At 40.5% G+C, this 14,879-nt stretch overlaps 1 protein-coding gene across 5 annotated transcripts in view; it reads right to left on the reverse strand.

Annotated features, from left to right (window-relative positions):
- The window catches only part of LOC309708453 (A-kinase anchoring protein 13), a 121,772-nt gene that overhangs the window by 9,971 nt on the left and 96,922 nt on the right, over positions 1-14,879 (reverse strand). For all 5 annotated transcript variants that reach the window (XM_082536506.1, XM_082536507.1, XM_082536508.1 and 2 more), the window contains 8 exons: positions 11,954-12,202; positions 11,772-11,848; positions 8,965-9,146; positions 8,029-8,111; positions 7,726-7,914; positions 3,990-4,145; positions 1,233-1,306; positions 291-335 (listed from right to left, as the gene is read on the reverse strand). In XM_082536506.1, the coding sequence (XP_082392632.1) occupies positions 291-335; positions 1,233-1,306; positions 3,990-4,145; positions 7,726-7,914; positions 8,029-8,111; positions 8,965-9,146; positions 11,772-11,848; positions 11,954-12,202 (1,055 nt within the window). The remainder of the gene's footprint in view (positions 1-290; positions 336-1,232; positions 1,307-3,989; positions 4,146-7,725; positions 7,915-8,028; positions 8,112-8,964; positions 9,147-11,771; positions 11,849-11,953; positions 12,203-14,879) is intronic.

A 14,879-nucleotide genomic window follows, 5' to 3' on the forward strand; every position in this document is an offset into this window, starting at 1 on the left:
GGCAAATCAACCTCAACAAGTGAATAATAATAATTAAACGAGTCGATCAAAACCAAAAGGAGGAAACAGTCCATCACAGTTCTGAGTCATGATCAGTGCTGTGGTTAAAGGTTTGTGGAAGACTTTCAGATTTCAAACTGGGCCGACGCATTCTGGCTGAACTTGAGCTTTACTGCTGTTTGAGACAACACGCTGATTAATGCCGGTAACAATGCCGTTGACACAGGGTTTTGGCAGTTTCTATGTAAACAGCGACTTGAACTGAATTAGACACAGGAAGTCAGTGTTACCTCACTGTTCCTCTTCAGCAGCTGCAGCAGGTTGGCGTTTCCTCCCTGCACACAAACATTAAGACACACTGAGCAAGCTAAAACACAATAATATACTCGCATGCAAACATCTGCTCTTGTGTACAGTGCTCTTGTGGGCCTGTATACTGTATATATCACGGAGCGAATGTGATTAAAGTTGCACATGTGGGTGTGCTGTGAAGTCTAATTGTATCTGGCTATGATTATGTATGACGGATTTAGTGTCGTGCCGCTTTATTTTAAATGGGGACGAGACGAACGGTTCTAAAAAGGTATTTTCAGTTTACAAAAGAACGGCACAGACCAACGTGAATACAATAGAAGATGGAAGGCTGGAATTAACTCTGCATTGTATTTTTTAATGATGACTCGGACTTCTGAACACCGTCCTTTTACTGCTGAACTCTCTTTGAACTTTGGCACCATGCCTGGGGTGAAATGTTAAGAAAAATTAAATGCTTCTCTTCTGTTTTCAGAGAGCAGCATTTACAAGGAATGGCCTGGTGAATAGCTGGCTCCTTTTTCTTTATTAAACAGCACATTACGTTTACTGTAGCCTGTCTCTGCTAAAAGATTCAAGACACAATAATGTGCAGTCCAGCTGCTGGTATATGCAGTATAAATGACTACAAAGGCTGGCATCCAGTGCAGAGCTACAATAGCAGCACCCAAAGGCACTCCATTCATTTCCATCATCTATTGAATCCTACACAACTGATGGTTGCCATTAGCAACGGGACCTGGGAGGAAGAGTCAAGAGGCTAATTCATTGGAGGGAGAGAAGCAGTTAAATTCATCTTAATGGTATTGTTAGTGTTGGAGGACAAATGCACCCCCACACATGCCCTCAGGTTCTCTGTGACGTGTAGGGGCACATTGGCTTCAGAGTCAAGGAGAATAACTGGCTGCTGGGATGCAGACCTTCTTTAAAACGCTGTCGGACTCAGTCCTGCGCAGGTCTCCCGCCATATCCTCACTCTCATCTCTGTCTCCACCTGATATAAAGAGAAACCACAGGAAAAAAAGATGTGATCAAGAAGAGTGCTGCAAGACAAAAGGAGAACTCTAAGAGCTAGAATATGAAAAAAGACAAATGTGACTGGAATTCAACCAAAACAACAGGCTATGTCCTCAAAAAAAACAAACAAACCAAACAAACCCAACAACAGTAAGCTGCTCTGCTCAGTCAAAGTCAAATGCTGGGGGAAAAACCAAACCAAAAACAGCTAGGGTGAACAGGAAAGGAAAGCACTGCAGATCACAAGTTCACCACAAAGAAAGAAAACACACAGAAAAAGATCCGAAACACTGCAGTGGTCAGATGTCATGTCAATGAACAGTTTAAGTTCTTTGAAGTATCAGTGAGAGCACAGATTTATATGAAGCATGCCAGGTAATCCACATATTTTTGACATTGCCTCCTGGTGACAGCAGCTACAGACTACCAGCACCAAATCATGCCAGGACCTTTAGCTTCTCCACAGCTGTGGCACATCTGCAGGCTGCTTTGCAACCCCCACCACCACCCCAGATCCTCTTTTAATGCTAAAACTTCATCGGTGACAATGTCTGTCATTAATGGCTGTTCTGTTATGGCAGCTCATGTTGCCTTTCCTTCCACATATGTGCACACGGAAGAGCGGGAACGTCCCAGAACAGAGCCAAACCGCCAAATCTAAACTACTGCAGATGGAAATAACAACCTCTTGATTACAATGGCCCAGCCTGAATTATGGTTACTTATCAGAATGTGGGTGATTAAATGCAAACTCTTTCTTCTTGGTGAAAAGTTTTGGTGGCGAATATGAGCACAAATATGTAACTGAAAAGCAAAATTCGTGTTTTATGAAGCAGGATGGAGACTTAGTGAGTAACTACAGGTTGGAAAAATCAACCTCTTCAGATCCATTTTTACCAATTTTGTAGTTTTGCTGGGTTGTTTTTCCCACATTTGTCATTTAACACCACCAGGGCTGCAGCTGAAAAACAATGGCATCTAAATGACACATGGATTTCATTAAATAAATACACTGCAATTATAGTCAAATCTCCACATCTTAATGACAGAGCTGTGATGCTGAAAGTCTATTAACTTATGCAGTCTGCATTTTGACCAATTTTCCTTCCGGCTTCTAATCAGGCCCCAGAAGAGGAACAAAATTAGCTAAATGAACACCGCAGCTTTAGCTTTTATCAAAGGAAAAAAGCAGTGTGTAGATTTGTAACTTAAACAGAGTTGGTAGACGTGGTGTACAAATTAAGAATTTGTTTGGTGTTCATACTGAAATAATGTGAGGTGATGTAATGATTAATATTAATATCAACCGAGACCTCAAGCTGATCAACCCCGCCCTGCAAGGAAACACTTTTTCTCTGCACCCTGTCGTTTCCGACAAGGTTAATAAAAGTCCTTCGTTTACCATTAGAGAGAGATCCTGTGCAATTTTGTGTGATAGTGAAATTCTATGATTTTAAAAAACAGAAATGACACTTAAAATTGGGGGACTCGTAGATATAATTCATGCTTTTGACACAGAGTCGACTTCCTTGGCGGCCATCATTTCTTTGGATGTATGGAAAATGAGAAATTCTCACTACATTTCAGTGAAAAGCAAAGTCTGACAGATCAGTGCAGCAGAGCAGGCCATTCAGATATGCAACCTCTCAAACAGTCTGCAGGAGAGCTTTTGTAAACCCCCCCTCCCCCACCACCAAAAAAAAATCCAAAGTATTACAGGTTTTATATTGTCAACAAGTGACTCCTGTGAAGGTTACAGCCGGGTTTGCTATGTCAATAAAATAAGTGGCTCTCACATGCAGAAACTCGGGAAGGAATCAAAAGATTTTCTGCTGACCTACATTCATGTTGTGTTTATGTTGAATCTGACATCTCATCTGATTTATTATTTATTATGAATTATGTTCTGCCTTTTTCTTTTACATTCTTTTAGTTTCACTGCTATTCTTTTATTTACATTTTCTTCCTTCTCCACCTACAGAGACTTGTGTAAAGTCTACATTTACTTTAAAATATAATTAACAGTCAACACATTTATCTATCTGTTATATTCCCTTACATTAGTCTCTATATTTCATTATGTTTGCTTATTTAAATAAATCAAGGCTGCAATAGTGTTTAAGAGACATCCCCCTCAGACAAAAATATCATTGTTTAGCTGTAGTTTTCCAGGTATGCTAGCGATGTAGAGATCTGGACCTCTTAGAGCTCTTGTGGTTCAATGGATTCGACACTATCAGCTTGCAAGCCACCAGTTCAGAGATATCGCCCCAGGCCACCTTTCCCTCAGGAAGCTCCAGCTCTGCTGTCCAAGCCTCCGTCTGAAATGTTTTATCTAACTGCTCTGAACAGGGGAATTGTGGGGAGAGGTGGGTATGACCACCAAAACCCCGTTTCAAGATGAAAAATGAAATATTCCACTTTTAAAAACTGTGCTTTGGCTTTCAGCAGTGTTGTTACACATTTGCAGTCCAGTCACCAAGTCGGTGCAGTTATCTTGACAAGCAGGTGGGGGTTCAGCATGTTTCCCTGCACTGGATTGCACAATGTTTAAAAAAGAAGAAGAAGAAGAAGAAGAAGAAGAAGAAGAAGAAGAAGAAGAAGAAAATAAAACGTAAAGGAAAAAAGACACCAACAAATGTTCAGAGCAGCACACTTACTCTTACTGCTGTGCATCTGGTGACTGTCGAAGCCTCCGAAGGTCTCAGCCCTGCGGGGCAAACACACCGGCCCCGCACCACCACCACCTCCTCCCTCCTGGACGCTGGCCATGGCCCCGCCCAGGCTGCCATTCACCAGTGTCTGTAACGTCTCCACTGTCACGGACACACACAGAAGGAAACATCAGCGTGCAGGTCAGTAAGTGAATTATCCAGCTAACTGTGTTACAGTTCAGCTCTGCAGCCATATATCCTGGCAGGCTGCTACCGGCTCCTGTTGCTAAGCAACTATTGACAACCTATTAGCGCCACAGAGCCTCTTCACTAAAAGTTTAAACAACTTCGCAATTTGAAATGTATAGAAACTCTGAAAAGATGTGTGCATTGCTATCAGCATACAGTGTACTGATGCAACACTGTGACCTTTCCTGTCTGGCAGATTCTCAGTAAAACACAATAACCTGAGGAGGAGAAATCACATTACTGCTGCCAATTCACATATCAAATAAGGACAATTACTGCTCCAGGCTTTACAAGGACGAGGTGAAAAAGACATTGTGCTGTAGAGTAGGTAAACTTTTACTGCTAGTTTGAAAAGTTATAATCATTACAGGAGTTTTCCTTCATTCATCCAACCGCCATTAGAGCTGCAGCCTGTTTTTCTTTGAACTGTCACAAACTTACCAAACCTGTAAACTTTAAAACAAATCCTTTGTATTTTTAACCAGCTCCAGATTTTTGTGGAACACTCTTTGCCTGCAGCGGGACTAAATAATAATAAGGAGCTGTTTCCTTACGCAAGTCACACTCTGACCACCGAAGCTCCTCGGCTCCTTCACAGACAAGAACACACACCAACAACAGGTTCAGCTTTTCTCTTCATTTTGTCATATTTAAGTCATATTCAACTACATTTTAAGAACGGTAAGGATTTCCCAGCATACATAATCAAAATTAATGTTTCACTTCATTATTACTCAAAGCTTGATGTCACTGTGCTACAAGAGGACATCAATGGGCCGTAAAAAGTCCAAAATTGTCTTAAATCCACATTTACTGGTAAAAATCCTTAAAACAGATCAAACTCTCTTAAATTATTTTGGCTTCCAATTCTTAGAACACAATGACACTATTCATGTAACCTCTCTACAGTTCAGACAATGCAGTTGCACTGCTGTTAAGGCCACGGTGGCTTAATTTAGGCCCCACAGCCTGCTGAGTTTGCAGTTCACTGTTAGGAATGCTGAAGATGATGAAGGAGAGGGCCTTCCAACCAGCACGCTCATTAGTCTACGGAAATGGAAAGATAGGAAGCGGATAATCCTAGAAATTTTATTTGTGTTGCGGTCTTACCTGATTTCAACTAATAGATATCAGACATCAGATGGATATGTCCATGAGAATTTTGGTCATTAATTATATCTAAAATGTTATTTAAAAGTTCTTTAAATAAACACTGTGATTGATTATTGGTTATGCAATCATTTGCTTCCATTTTTGACTGTAGGAAGGAGCTAAAACTCTCCTGATCTTGATCTTTTTTGCATTTACAGCTTTCACGCTAATGCTTATTAGAATAACAAACTCCAACCCACTGATCTCTCAAAGGGTACACATGGAAAAAAAAACGTTATTAAACTTTCTCCAATTTATTCTTTTCAATTATTTAAAATCAGAATCAGAATCAGAATACTTTATTGATCCCTGGGGGAAATTAAAAAGCAAACTGTCTAATATTCAAACAGCAATTCCCCATTAAAGTAATGCAAATACAGTTTCAAGCACTTAATCCAAAATCCAAGCACTTTTCAAACCTTGAAAACATCATCTTAAAATTCACGAGTTTGCAGCACCTGCAAAATCCCTGCATGTTGTTGTTAGACTGCATCATGTAAAATCCAAAGTAAACCCATACACTTGAAATAAAGCAGTGCAAATGATAAGTAAAGTGAAAGCTATACATACATATATTTCAATACCTTTAACACAGGATACAGTAATTGCTCTGAGCTCACCTCTCCGCTTTCTTCTAACACATTTGATGAACAACACTGCCAAAGCACCAACAAGCGCTGGAGTAAAATCTCAAAACGCATCCCGACTCCTTTAATGTTTGCTATACACTTGAATCTCTCTCTCGGGCTATGAAGGGATCCAACTACTGAGCTCATTACATACTCAATTACATCATTTCCTTAGGGATTAATAACACGGTAGGCTCTCATCAGAAGAATTAAAATGAATAAACAAGTTTTCTTTACATACAAATTGTTTATAAACTCCTTACATACAAAAAGTACTGAAATTCACATTTTTTTACAGTGAATTTTTCCATGTGGTTGCCAAAGTGTATCCTTTTCACCTGCAGCCTCAAAAATGTGTGGTGGAAAGAATTTATCAGAACTTTTTTATGAAAAGTGAGGGCAGAACTGTCCATATGTAATAATCGATGAAAAACAATAAGGTGCTTTTTTAGCAGATGGCTTTATGCCTCATGTCATGACACAAGTTTTGCTTAATAATTGATATTAGCTATACATATGAATGAGTCAGTGCTTTCTCTTCAATGAGATATTATAATACCCTGTTTTATTCTCAAGGTGTCATTTACAAATGCAGTGTTAGGACCGCTTTGGTGTTAAGAACTCAAACCTCACTAAAAGGAGAATAGACCAAAAACTAAGAGGGAAAAAATGGTCCGCCTGCCTCCCTATCCTCACCTATGGTCATGGTCTTTGGATAGTGACCGAAAGACTGTGGATACAAACAGCGATAATGAGCTTTCTTCGAAGGCAGAGTGGCTTGTCCCTTAGAGACGGGTTGATGAGATCAGTCATTTGCGAGGGGCTCAGAGAAAAGCTGCTACATTTCCACATCGAAAGGAGCCAGTTGAGGTGATTTGGGGATCTGACAAGCACGTCTGCCCGATGTCTAGGACAGACGCCCACCACAGTGGATGCTAATAGCTCAGTCACACCAGAGTTAAAAATAGGAAGAAACCCTCCTTCCAACTAGGAAAAAAAAAATCAGTGGTTGCCCATTGATTCAATTGAATGTTTTTGCTGTCAGAGATTCATTGCAAGTAGTTGCAGTGTACAACATCCTCAGTCACCATGCGATCAGTTTTGATCACAGGTAAGATAAGATAAGATAAGATAAGATAAGATAAGATAAGATAAGATAAGATAAGATAGAACTTTATTAATCCCTCAGGTTGCCTGGTGGGAAGCAACTTGTCTCCACACAATTACAATTTGACTCAGACCGACTGCAACCACTGTGACAGGTTTGAAGGTTTGCAAGTAATTGCAATCTGATTTATATCTGATGTTTATTTTCTAACTTGTGGTATCATTTAAAGTAAAACAGACAATGAAGGGCTGGGCATGATTAGGCCATAGGTATCCTGATTGAGGAGCCGAAAACGCTTCGTTTAAGGCTTAAAAACACAACTTCAGGATATCGCACTTACCCACTCAATCTTTTACATACCTTTCTTATAATCTTTTAAGTTTGCCTAGATGATAAAATTTAAAAACGTAAACAGGATAACATGTGTAAGATGTACTTTATGTTCATAAAGCAGCAATGACACATGCCACATACTAACAATGTGTAACAATGTTAGTATACAAGCCTCTCACTGTGTTTTTTTTCGTTCATTCAAATTTATTTCTCAGTATATTCAATGAATGACGCATCCACAGCACACATCTTAGAAACCCGTCTTTCTTACCTTCCTGCAGGGCATCTTTCATGATGGACGCCCCCCCAGGCGGCTCCAGGCTGCAGGGTGACCTGAAGAAAGGTTGGACCTGCCGACAGGCCTCCTCGCCTGGGCTCACGCCCTCCCACATCCCTCTGAAAAGCCGCACCTTCTCCTCCAGCAGAGACATGATTTCTGTATCCTTTTGCCTCAACAGTTCTGACCAGCAGAGACAGACAGACAGGAAGACACAAAGACAAACAGTGAGAAATCTCAGGCAAATGTGTGTGTGTGCTTGCTATCATACAAACAAATTTAATAGATTTCTCTCACCTCTCATTTCCTTTGCTTTAGTCTCTAGCTGTCTCTTGTCATCTTCTGTCTCACTGGGAATCCCTTCATCCTCATCCTTGTCCCTGTCCAATAAAGAAAATAAAGATGATGTACAACATCCCATAAATTAGACAGGATTAAAGACCAACAAACAACCAGAAATCTACATCACTTACAGTGTACAAGTGTTTAATCAATTAACTGGAGTTAAATTATTCACTAAAGTTTTGGTAATTAAAAACTTAAAAACAGTATTCCGAAACATTTTCATTAATTTGCAACATTTTACAGATTTCTCGTCTTAAAAAGACAAGTCATGAAAATAACCATTAGCTTCCATCCCACAGGACAACAGACAAGTGTCCCAAAAGTTTGAAGCACATGAACACATGGTGTTTTTAGTTCAAGAGAAAAAAAAACAGAAGCCATAGCCTTTAAAAAAAAAAAAATTCATTTCTGCCAATAGCATGATCTCCATTTGTGTTTTGGCAGAAGTCAGACTGCGAAGGAGACAGAGTGCCTAATCTCTCTCCTTCCCACTGGCTGCATTCAAATAATCCTCTGCTTATAGCGAGCTGTCCTTGAAGCCAAACCAGCATTAGACTGTCCCTGAGTACATCCTATCCCCAGGTAGAGTAGTGCTACTCCTCCTGACAGCACAGTGCTCTGTCCACAGAACTGGGCTTGGTCTAACTCGTGGTTTACATCACAGATGGACGGGTGATGAACTCTGAGAGACAGAGCCCTTAATGTAAAGCACAGTGGAGTTTCTTCTGCGGAAGAGGTTGCAGGTTATGGTAAACCAGAAAAGATCGGGGTCTAAGCTTGCTCTTACATGTAGATTACAAGATGCAAAAATAATTGTGTGTCAAGTACAGTAATATATTTAGTCTTCATATGTTTTAAAATAAAAACACTGACATGAATTCTACTCACATAGACTGCATGGCTTCCTGGATGAGCTGCATCCAGGTGTTGCGTTCGTCTTTCGAGCTGGCCAGGACCTCCATCATCTCCGGCTTCTCTATGCCTGCCGTGATGAGGAAGAGGCCGCGCTCTTCGTTAGCGACCTCCCTGACAATCAGCTTCTGGAGGGAGATCACGGTGGAGCGCTGATCCTGCAGGGAGAGAGGCAACATGGGAGGAGAATGAAAAAAGAGAAGGAAAAAAAAGAGAGAGGAGAGATGATAAGGGGAGGGCCAGGAGGGAGGAAAGGGGGTGGAGGGAAAACAAATGGTGAGGATCAGGGAAGAGGATGGAAAAGGCAGGAAGAAGGGTGGGCTAAAGCAGAGGAGGAAAAAGGATAATTACAGGAGAAAAGCGTAAGAGAAACAAAGACAAAGGGGTGGATAGGGATCACAGACACAAAGGGGAGAATGAAAAAATATGGAATAAAGAGAAAAGAAGAAGCCAAATTGACATTCTGGCTAATTTTATGATTATCATGGCTGTCGGCTGATTCACAGAGCCTCTGCTAACCTTGCATTCTTAAGAGTGCCAACACTGTAAAGCACATTTTAGTACACCACAAACCACTCCATCATTTCTTTTCAAACTAGTAAAACTCCAAAGCTGTAACCACATCCCTACATTTTTTCTCCAACCACTTGTCTGAGGTTTAAAGAATAGGTTGAGTTTTTTTCCTGTGTGTTTGTCTTCCTGGTGTGACTACATTGTAAACAATAGGAAGAAAATCCACAGCACACGTTCTACAGTTTAAACCAAATCAAGTATTTTAGAGGGGAAAAAATGTTGTTGATGCAGCACAACAAGTGGAACAGAAAGATTGAGTTTGCACTAAAAATACTCCACATTCAACATGAAGAGGGGGGGAACTATGCATTCCTACATCAGTCACCTAAACATAAATGCAAATAGTCACCTTTAATTGGATACTTTCACCAAAAATACTGCAATAACTGCTAACTGCAGCCTTTATCAACAGCCGTCAGTCTGCAGGAACTTATGTGGGCTATTTCTCAGACACTTCTTTGTCAGTTAAACCGATAAAAGGTCTGGAGATTTAGATGTGGCATTTGCATTCAGAAATCCCACAACATGCAACCCAGAAGAGCTCGCAATACTATCTTTAAGCTGCAAAAGCAAAACTAACGCATCACAGAGAGAAAGAGGGGGAACATTACAAGAGACCAGATCAAGAGCTTTGTTACGTGTGGATGGGAAACAAAAGAACACACAGCTACATAAAAAGGCCTTGATGTCCACAGAAGAGAGCAGTAGTGGATGATCACAGGATCCTTTCCATAGCAAAGGAAAGCAACCAAGCAGAAGGACTCCAAAAACACAAAAACAAAAACCCAACTGAAGACAAGACAAAAACCAGGAAAAATATTTCAGAGGAAGTCTTTTCTGTGTGATGATCATTGGTTCCAAGCTTTAGGGAGTCACTGACTGAAAGTGTTTAACATGCTGCTAATTTGTCCAATTACATGTGAGTTTGAACTACAATGGCTACCATTCCTGTGCAGTTTATGTAACTTTTTTTCCCATCAACCCATGAGAAAAAAGCACTTTAGCTTTGTTTATTTTTGGGCTTCCAGCTTCAAGCTGTGGTGATGATGCACACATCACACTAGATAGAATAGAGCATGGCCACCACATCTGTGCGCCAGCAAGCTAAGAGCACTGAATGCAACAAAATAGAAAGCTGAGGTGTATTTACTGAGTATGTAACAATTTCCTAAGAGACAATTTCTGCTTTCAAAGTCGATCATTTCTGCTGTCATTTTGATGTTTGAATCGTCATTCCAGCTAAGATATGGAGCCACGGACAGAAGAGAGCATCTTTGAGGCCAGCCCCAGAGTAATGAAGTAAAAGCAGGTTTAAATTTTGGAGCCATTGTCACAGCGGAAGGTTGTGCTGTACAGTTAAAGCAAATATGACGAAAGATCTTTTGCTTTTCCTTCTTGTTTTATGCTTTTGTCAAACCTCTCAGCTTTGAGTTGTTCAGGCCTTTGACAGAGGCAAGGCAATACTCCCCTGTCTTAATCACTGTTACTAAGTAACAGCAGTTTGAATATATGTAACACAAAAATATGGAGCCAAATCTATAATATGCAGGTTTGGTAATAAAGCTCCAAATGTTTCAGCTGAAAACATTTAGATTCTCCTCGTCTTTTTGTTTATTTACTATCATCCATTCTCTTTTAGCTCTACAGGTCTGTGTTCCTGTAAAGGTGGTGATGATCTACGACCTGCTACAGTAGCTGCATGTACTCTTGTTGATCCACAGAACTGATGCCTATACTCTCAAAAACAAACCCTCTCCACATGGCTGCCATCCATTTCAAACCACATGTTATTCCCCTTTCTAATGTCAACAGCTCCAACTCAAACATTGCAGGCTTTTTTTTCTTTTTTACTGATGGATGTGATTATTAAGCCACCAGCCTGCCTCTGTTTCCATTCCTGCGAGTGTGAGAGAGGGAGAGAGAGTGTGGCATGCCATGAAGCTGTGAGTCCTGTAAACATGGAAAAAACAACTCAAACCTATATGATTTATCACAGCTGGGTTAAGGAGCCCAGGGCCAGATAAGCTTTATTAGGTGCAGCTAACGTGCTAGCAAGAGGCAGGCATTATTTCACAATGGGATAGCTAAGAAGGGCAGCTCCTGCTAACAGCAACAACAGTGGGAGAGGAAAATATGACAGCATCATCTCTGGCAGCACTCATGAGTTCTTCATAACTGTAGGGCAAAGGAGAGGGAAAGAGATGACCTACCAGCATGGCAAAGACATATTTCTGGTCTTTCTCTTGGAGGAAGACGAAGACGTCTGATAGGAGCAGAGCATGAACCTCTGGAAGACGACCAGAAGAAAATCAGTTGTTGTTGGATTAGTTTAAATACATCGAAATGTTAGACCCTAAAAAGACTAACAAATTTCCCATCCCCAACTCCTCACCCTTTAATCTTCCCTGGGTGTTTTTCAGCTGTAGCGCTCCATCGTGGATCAGCCGCCTCCTAAGCAGATCCTCCCTGGCGAAAATTTGCCCGTTCTTCATCATCATAATTGACTTGTTGTCCATACGGCCGTGAAATTCCTTCAGGCGCCGTCTTTTCTCGTGTTCGTTCACCTTGCTATCAACCGCCGCTATCACCTCCTTCACGAGTCGAATAGCCTCCGTCAGGTCAAAGTAGTCTTCGTCGCTCTCTGTGTTAGACGTGTGACAAGATTTTAGAAAATTTATTCTACAAGAGATTACCATAGGAATGTGATTTTAAACCAGCTGAAGCAAAAATGGAGCACCGTTACATTTGGTAGTTTAATGACTCCAATCTAACACACTTAACCCTGAACGGCTCAGACAGGTGGCGTTTAAGTGCGGCAGACGATGAAGTGACATTTTACTTCTCATTTCAGTATTTTAACCGTGGCTGCATTTACACTCACTGGAAGAGAGTACTGAAAGCTTTTTTATGGTATTAGCTGGTCACAGTGAGTCACACATATTATTATAGAGACATCTAAGACATCTTATAATTGTGTGGATGCCCTCATAGGGCATCCACACTATTGAGTTCCTGTTTCTCTTTATTCTTTATTCCACTATTTTATTCTAGTTGCTTCCGTACACTTTTTGGCGCTTAACTACTCCCACAGTTTTTGTGCTATTTTCACCGTTCAAATCTTAAAAAATTCTGCTCTTTCTGCTAATGCGGGCTTTGACTTTTGGTGCTCATAACTTCTATACTTTTTGAGATATTGAAATTTTTTTTGCAATATTTTTTGCCCATTTCTGCATATTATCAGTGGCCTCACTGGTTTTCCTTGCCGGGTTGACCTGTGTTTTAGCTCAGTGAGATGAGCATCCGTTCTCAGATTGGGAGGCCCGGGTTCAAATCCCGCTTATAGCAACATTTCTTTCAGTTAACAGTTAAACTTTTTTAACTCTTTTCAACACAAATTTCAGTTTTTTCACCACTTTTCAGCACAAATACCAGCTTTTTCAGCTGTTTTCAGCAAAAACCTCTTTTCAGCAGAAATTCTGCTGATTGAACTCTTTTCAGCAGAATTTTCACCTCTTATCAGCACAAATCTCAGCTGTTTTCAGAAAAAACTCTTGAGCAGAAATTCTGCTGATTCATCTCTTTTCAGCGAAACTTTTTGCTTCTTTACCTCTTTTCAGCAGAAATTCTGCTGATTCACCCCTTTTCTGCAAAATTTTTAGCCTTTTCACCTCTCATCAGCACAATTCTCAGCAGCTTCTGCTCATTTCAGCAGAATTGTCAGTCTCTCCACCTCTTCTTTGTGAGAATGAGTTTGGCTCTGTGAGATGAGTAGCCGCCTTGAGACCAGAAGTGCCAGGTTCGAATCCTGCTCAGGGCAACGTTTTTTCAACTTTTTCAGCTTTTTTCAGCAGACATCTTCAGCGTTAAGGCATCCACACAGCATTTTCCCAGGAAATGCAAATTTTTCTAGTTTGTTTTTAATTCTTGTACATGTCTAATGAAAAACCTTCATTTACAGTATGTATATAGCAAATTAAAATGATCATTAAGTTTCTTAGTAAGATGTTCGAGCAATACTTGGAGCCAGAATACCTTCAGTGTAGCTTTAACATCATTTAAAATGTTAAAGCCGTTTGATGTTTTGATAATTTTGGAGAACGCTGCAGAACAATTTAGAGATCGTGCCTGAAAAGCACAAAATGTACAGATATTTGTGATTAAGAAACAATAGTGTTTTACTCGATGATTAAAATAAATATGTCGTTCTGTATGGATTTTGCATGTTCTCCCCATGTGGGTTTTTCCACATACTTGGCTTCCTTCCACAGTCCAAACACATGGAGTTACGGTAACTGGTGAGTCTGAATTGGCCATAGGTGTGAATGTGAATGCGAATGGTTGTCCGTCACCCCTGATGTGGAAGAAAATGGTTGGATGGAAGGACGGACAGACAGAATAACTTGTTTAGACCTAGAAAAACTTTTTAGCTATCTAGACTTTTTCATTCCCCTGTACTTATGCCTTCATGTGCACACCACAAATCACAAACCGTAGTAATTGATGACTTCGCAAAGCCAACCTGTGGGCTGAATTAGACCCTCTACTCTAAGGGGACTCAAGCCATAAGAGCACCCACTGTATGTGTATATTACATTTTCTCTTTTACAAAATGCTCCGATGCTCCTTACTCTACAAATCCAAATATTTAACTTATTTTCTTTGCAGCAAATTGGACAAGAAGACTGATACCGCTTCCTTTGCATTATCTGCTAACTAGCTGCTGGCGATAGACTCATGCAGTGGACACACACCCAATACATATCAGTTTCAGCTTATGCTCAGCAGGAAAGAGAACGAGGATGGAATTATTTCTAATGAAATACATTTTTAATCAGCGTAGCTGCAAAAGCCATCTGGTTATCTAAATAAAGTGCGCACATAAAAGCCTTGATTAACTTGACAGCGGCTGAGTCACTGTCAAGTGACTCAAGCTTAACATTTATTTATAGAAAAGTACTGGGATTTTGTTTTTTAAAGTATAACAACAAAGGAGTAAAATATCAGGGTCTGCCATGAGTCAGGAAACATGGAGTCTCCGCTGGGGTACTCTAAGGATTACAGCAAAGTCACGAGTGTCCTTTAAGTCTGCAAAGTGAGGAAAACCCCAGTCAAACTGTCCCGAATGCACACTTGTTGTACTCTATATAACACTCTTGAGTTTTAGGCTCAGCATGCAACATCCTTCCCTAAAGTGGAATATTTTCCTCCTGCGTTGTATGTCTGTGCTCCAAAGCAAGAAAATATAATCTCAAACTGTGACTCTACTGTGTTATTTCCTCTCAGTACATATCAGAGTTGGCAGGAGAGACTCTTCTTAA

This window comes from Aulonocara stuartgranti (assembly GCF_965226115.1).
Source record: "Aulonocara stuartgranti genome assembly, chromosome: 1".
NCBI lineage: Eukaryota > Metazoa > Chordata > Actinopteri > Cichliformes > Cichlidae > Aulonocara > Aulonocara stuartgranti.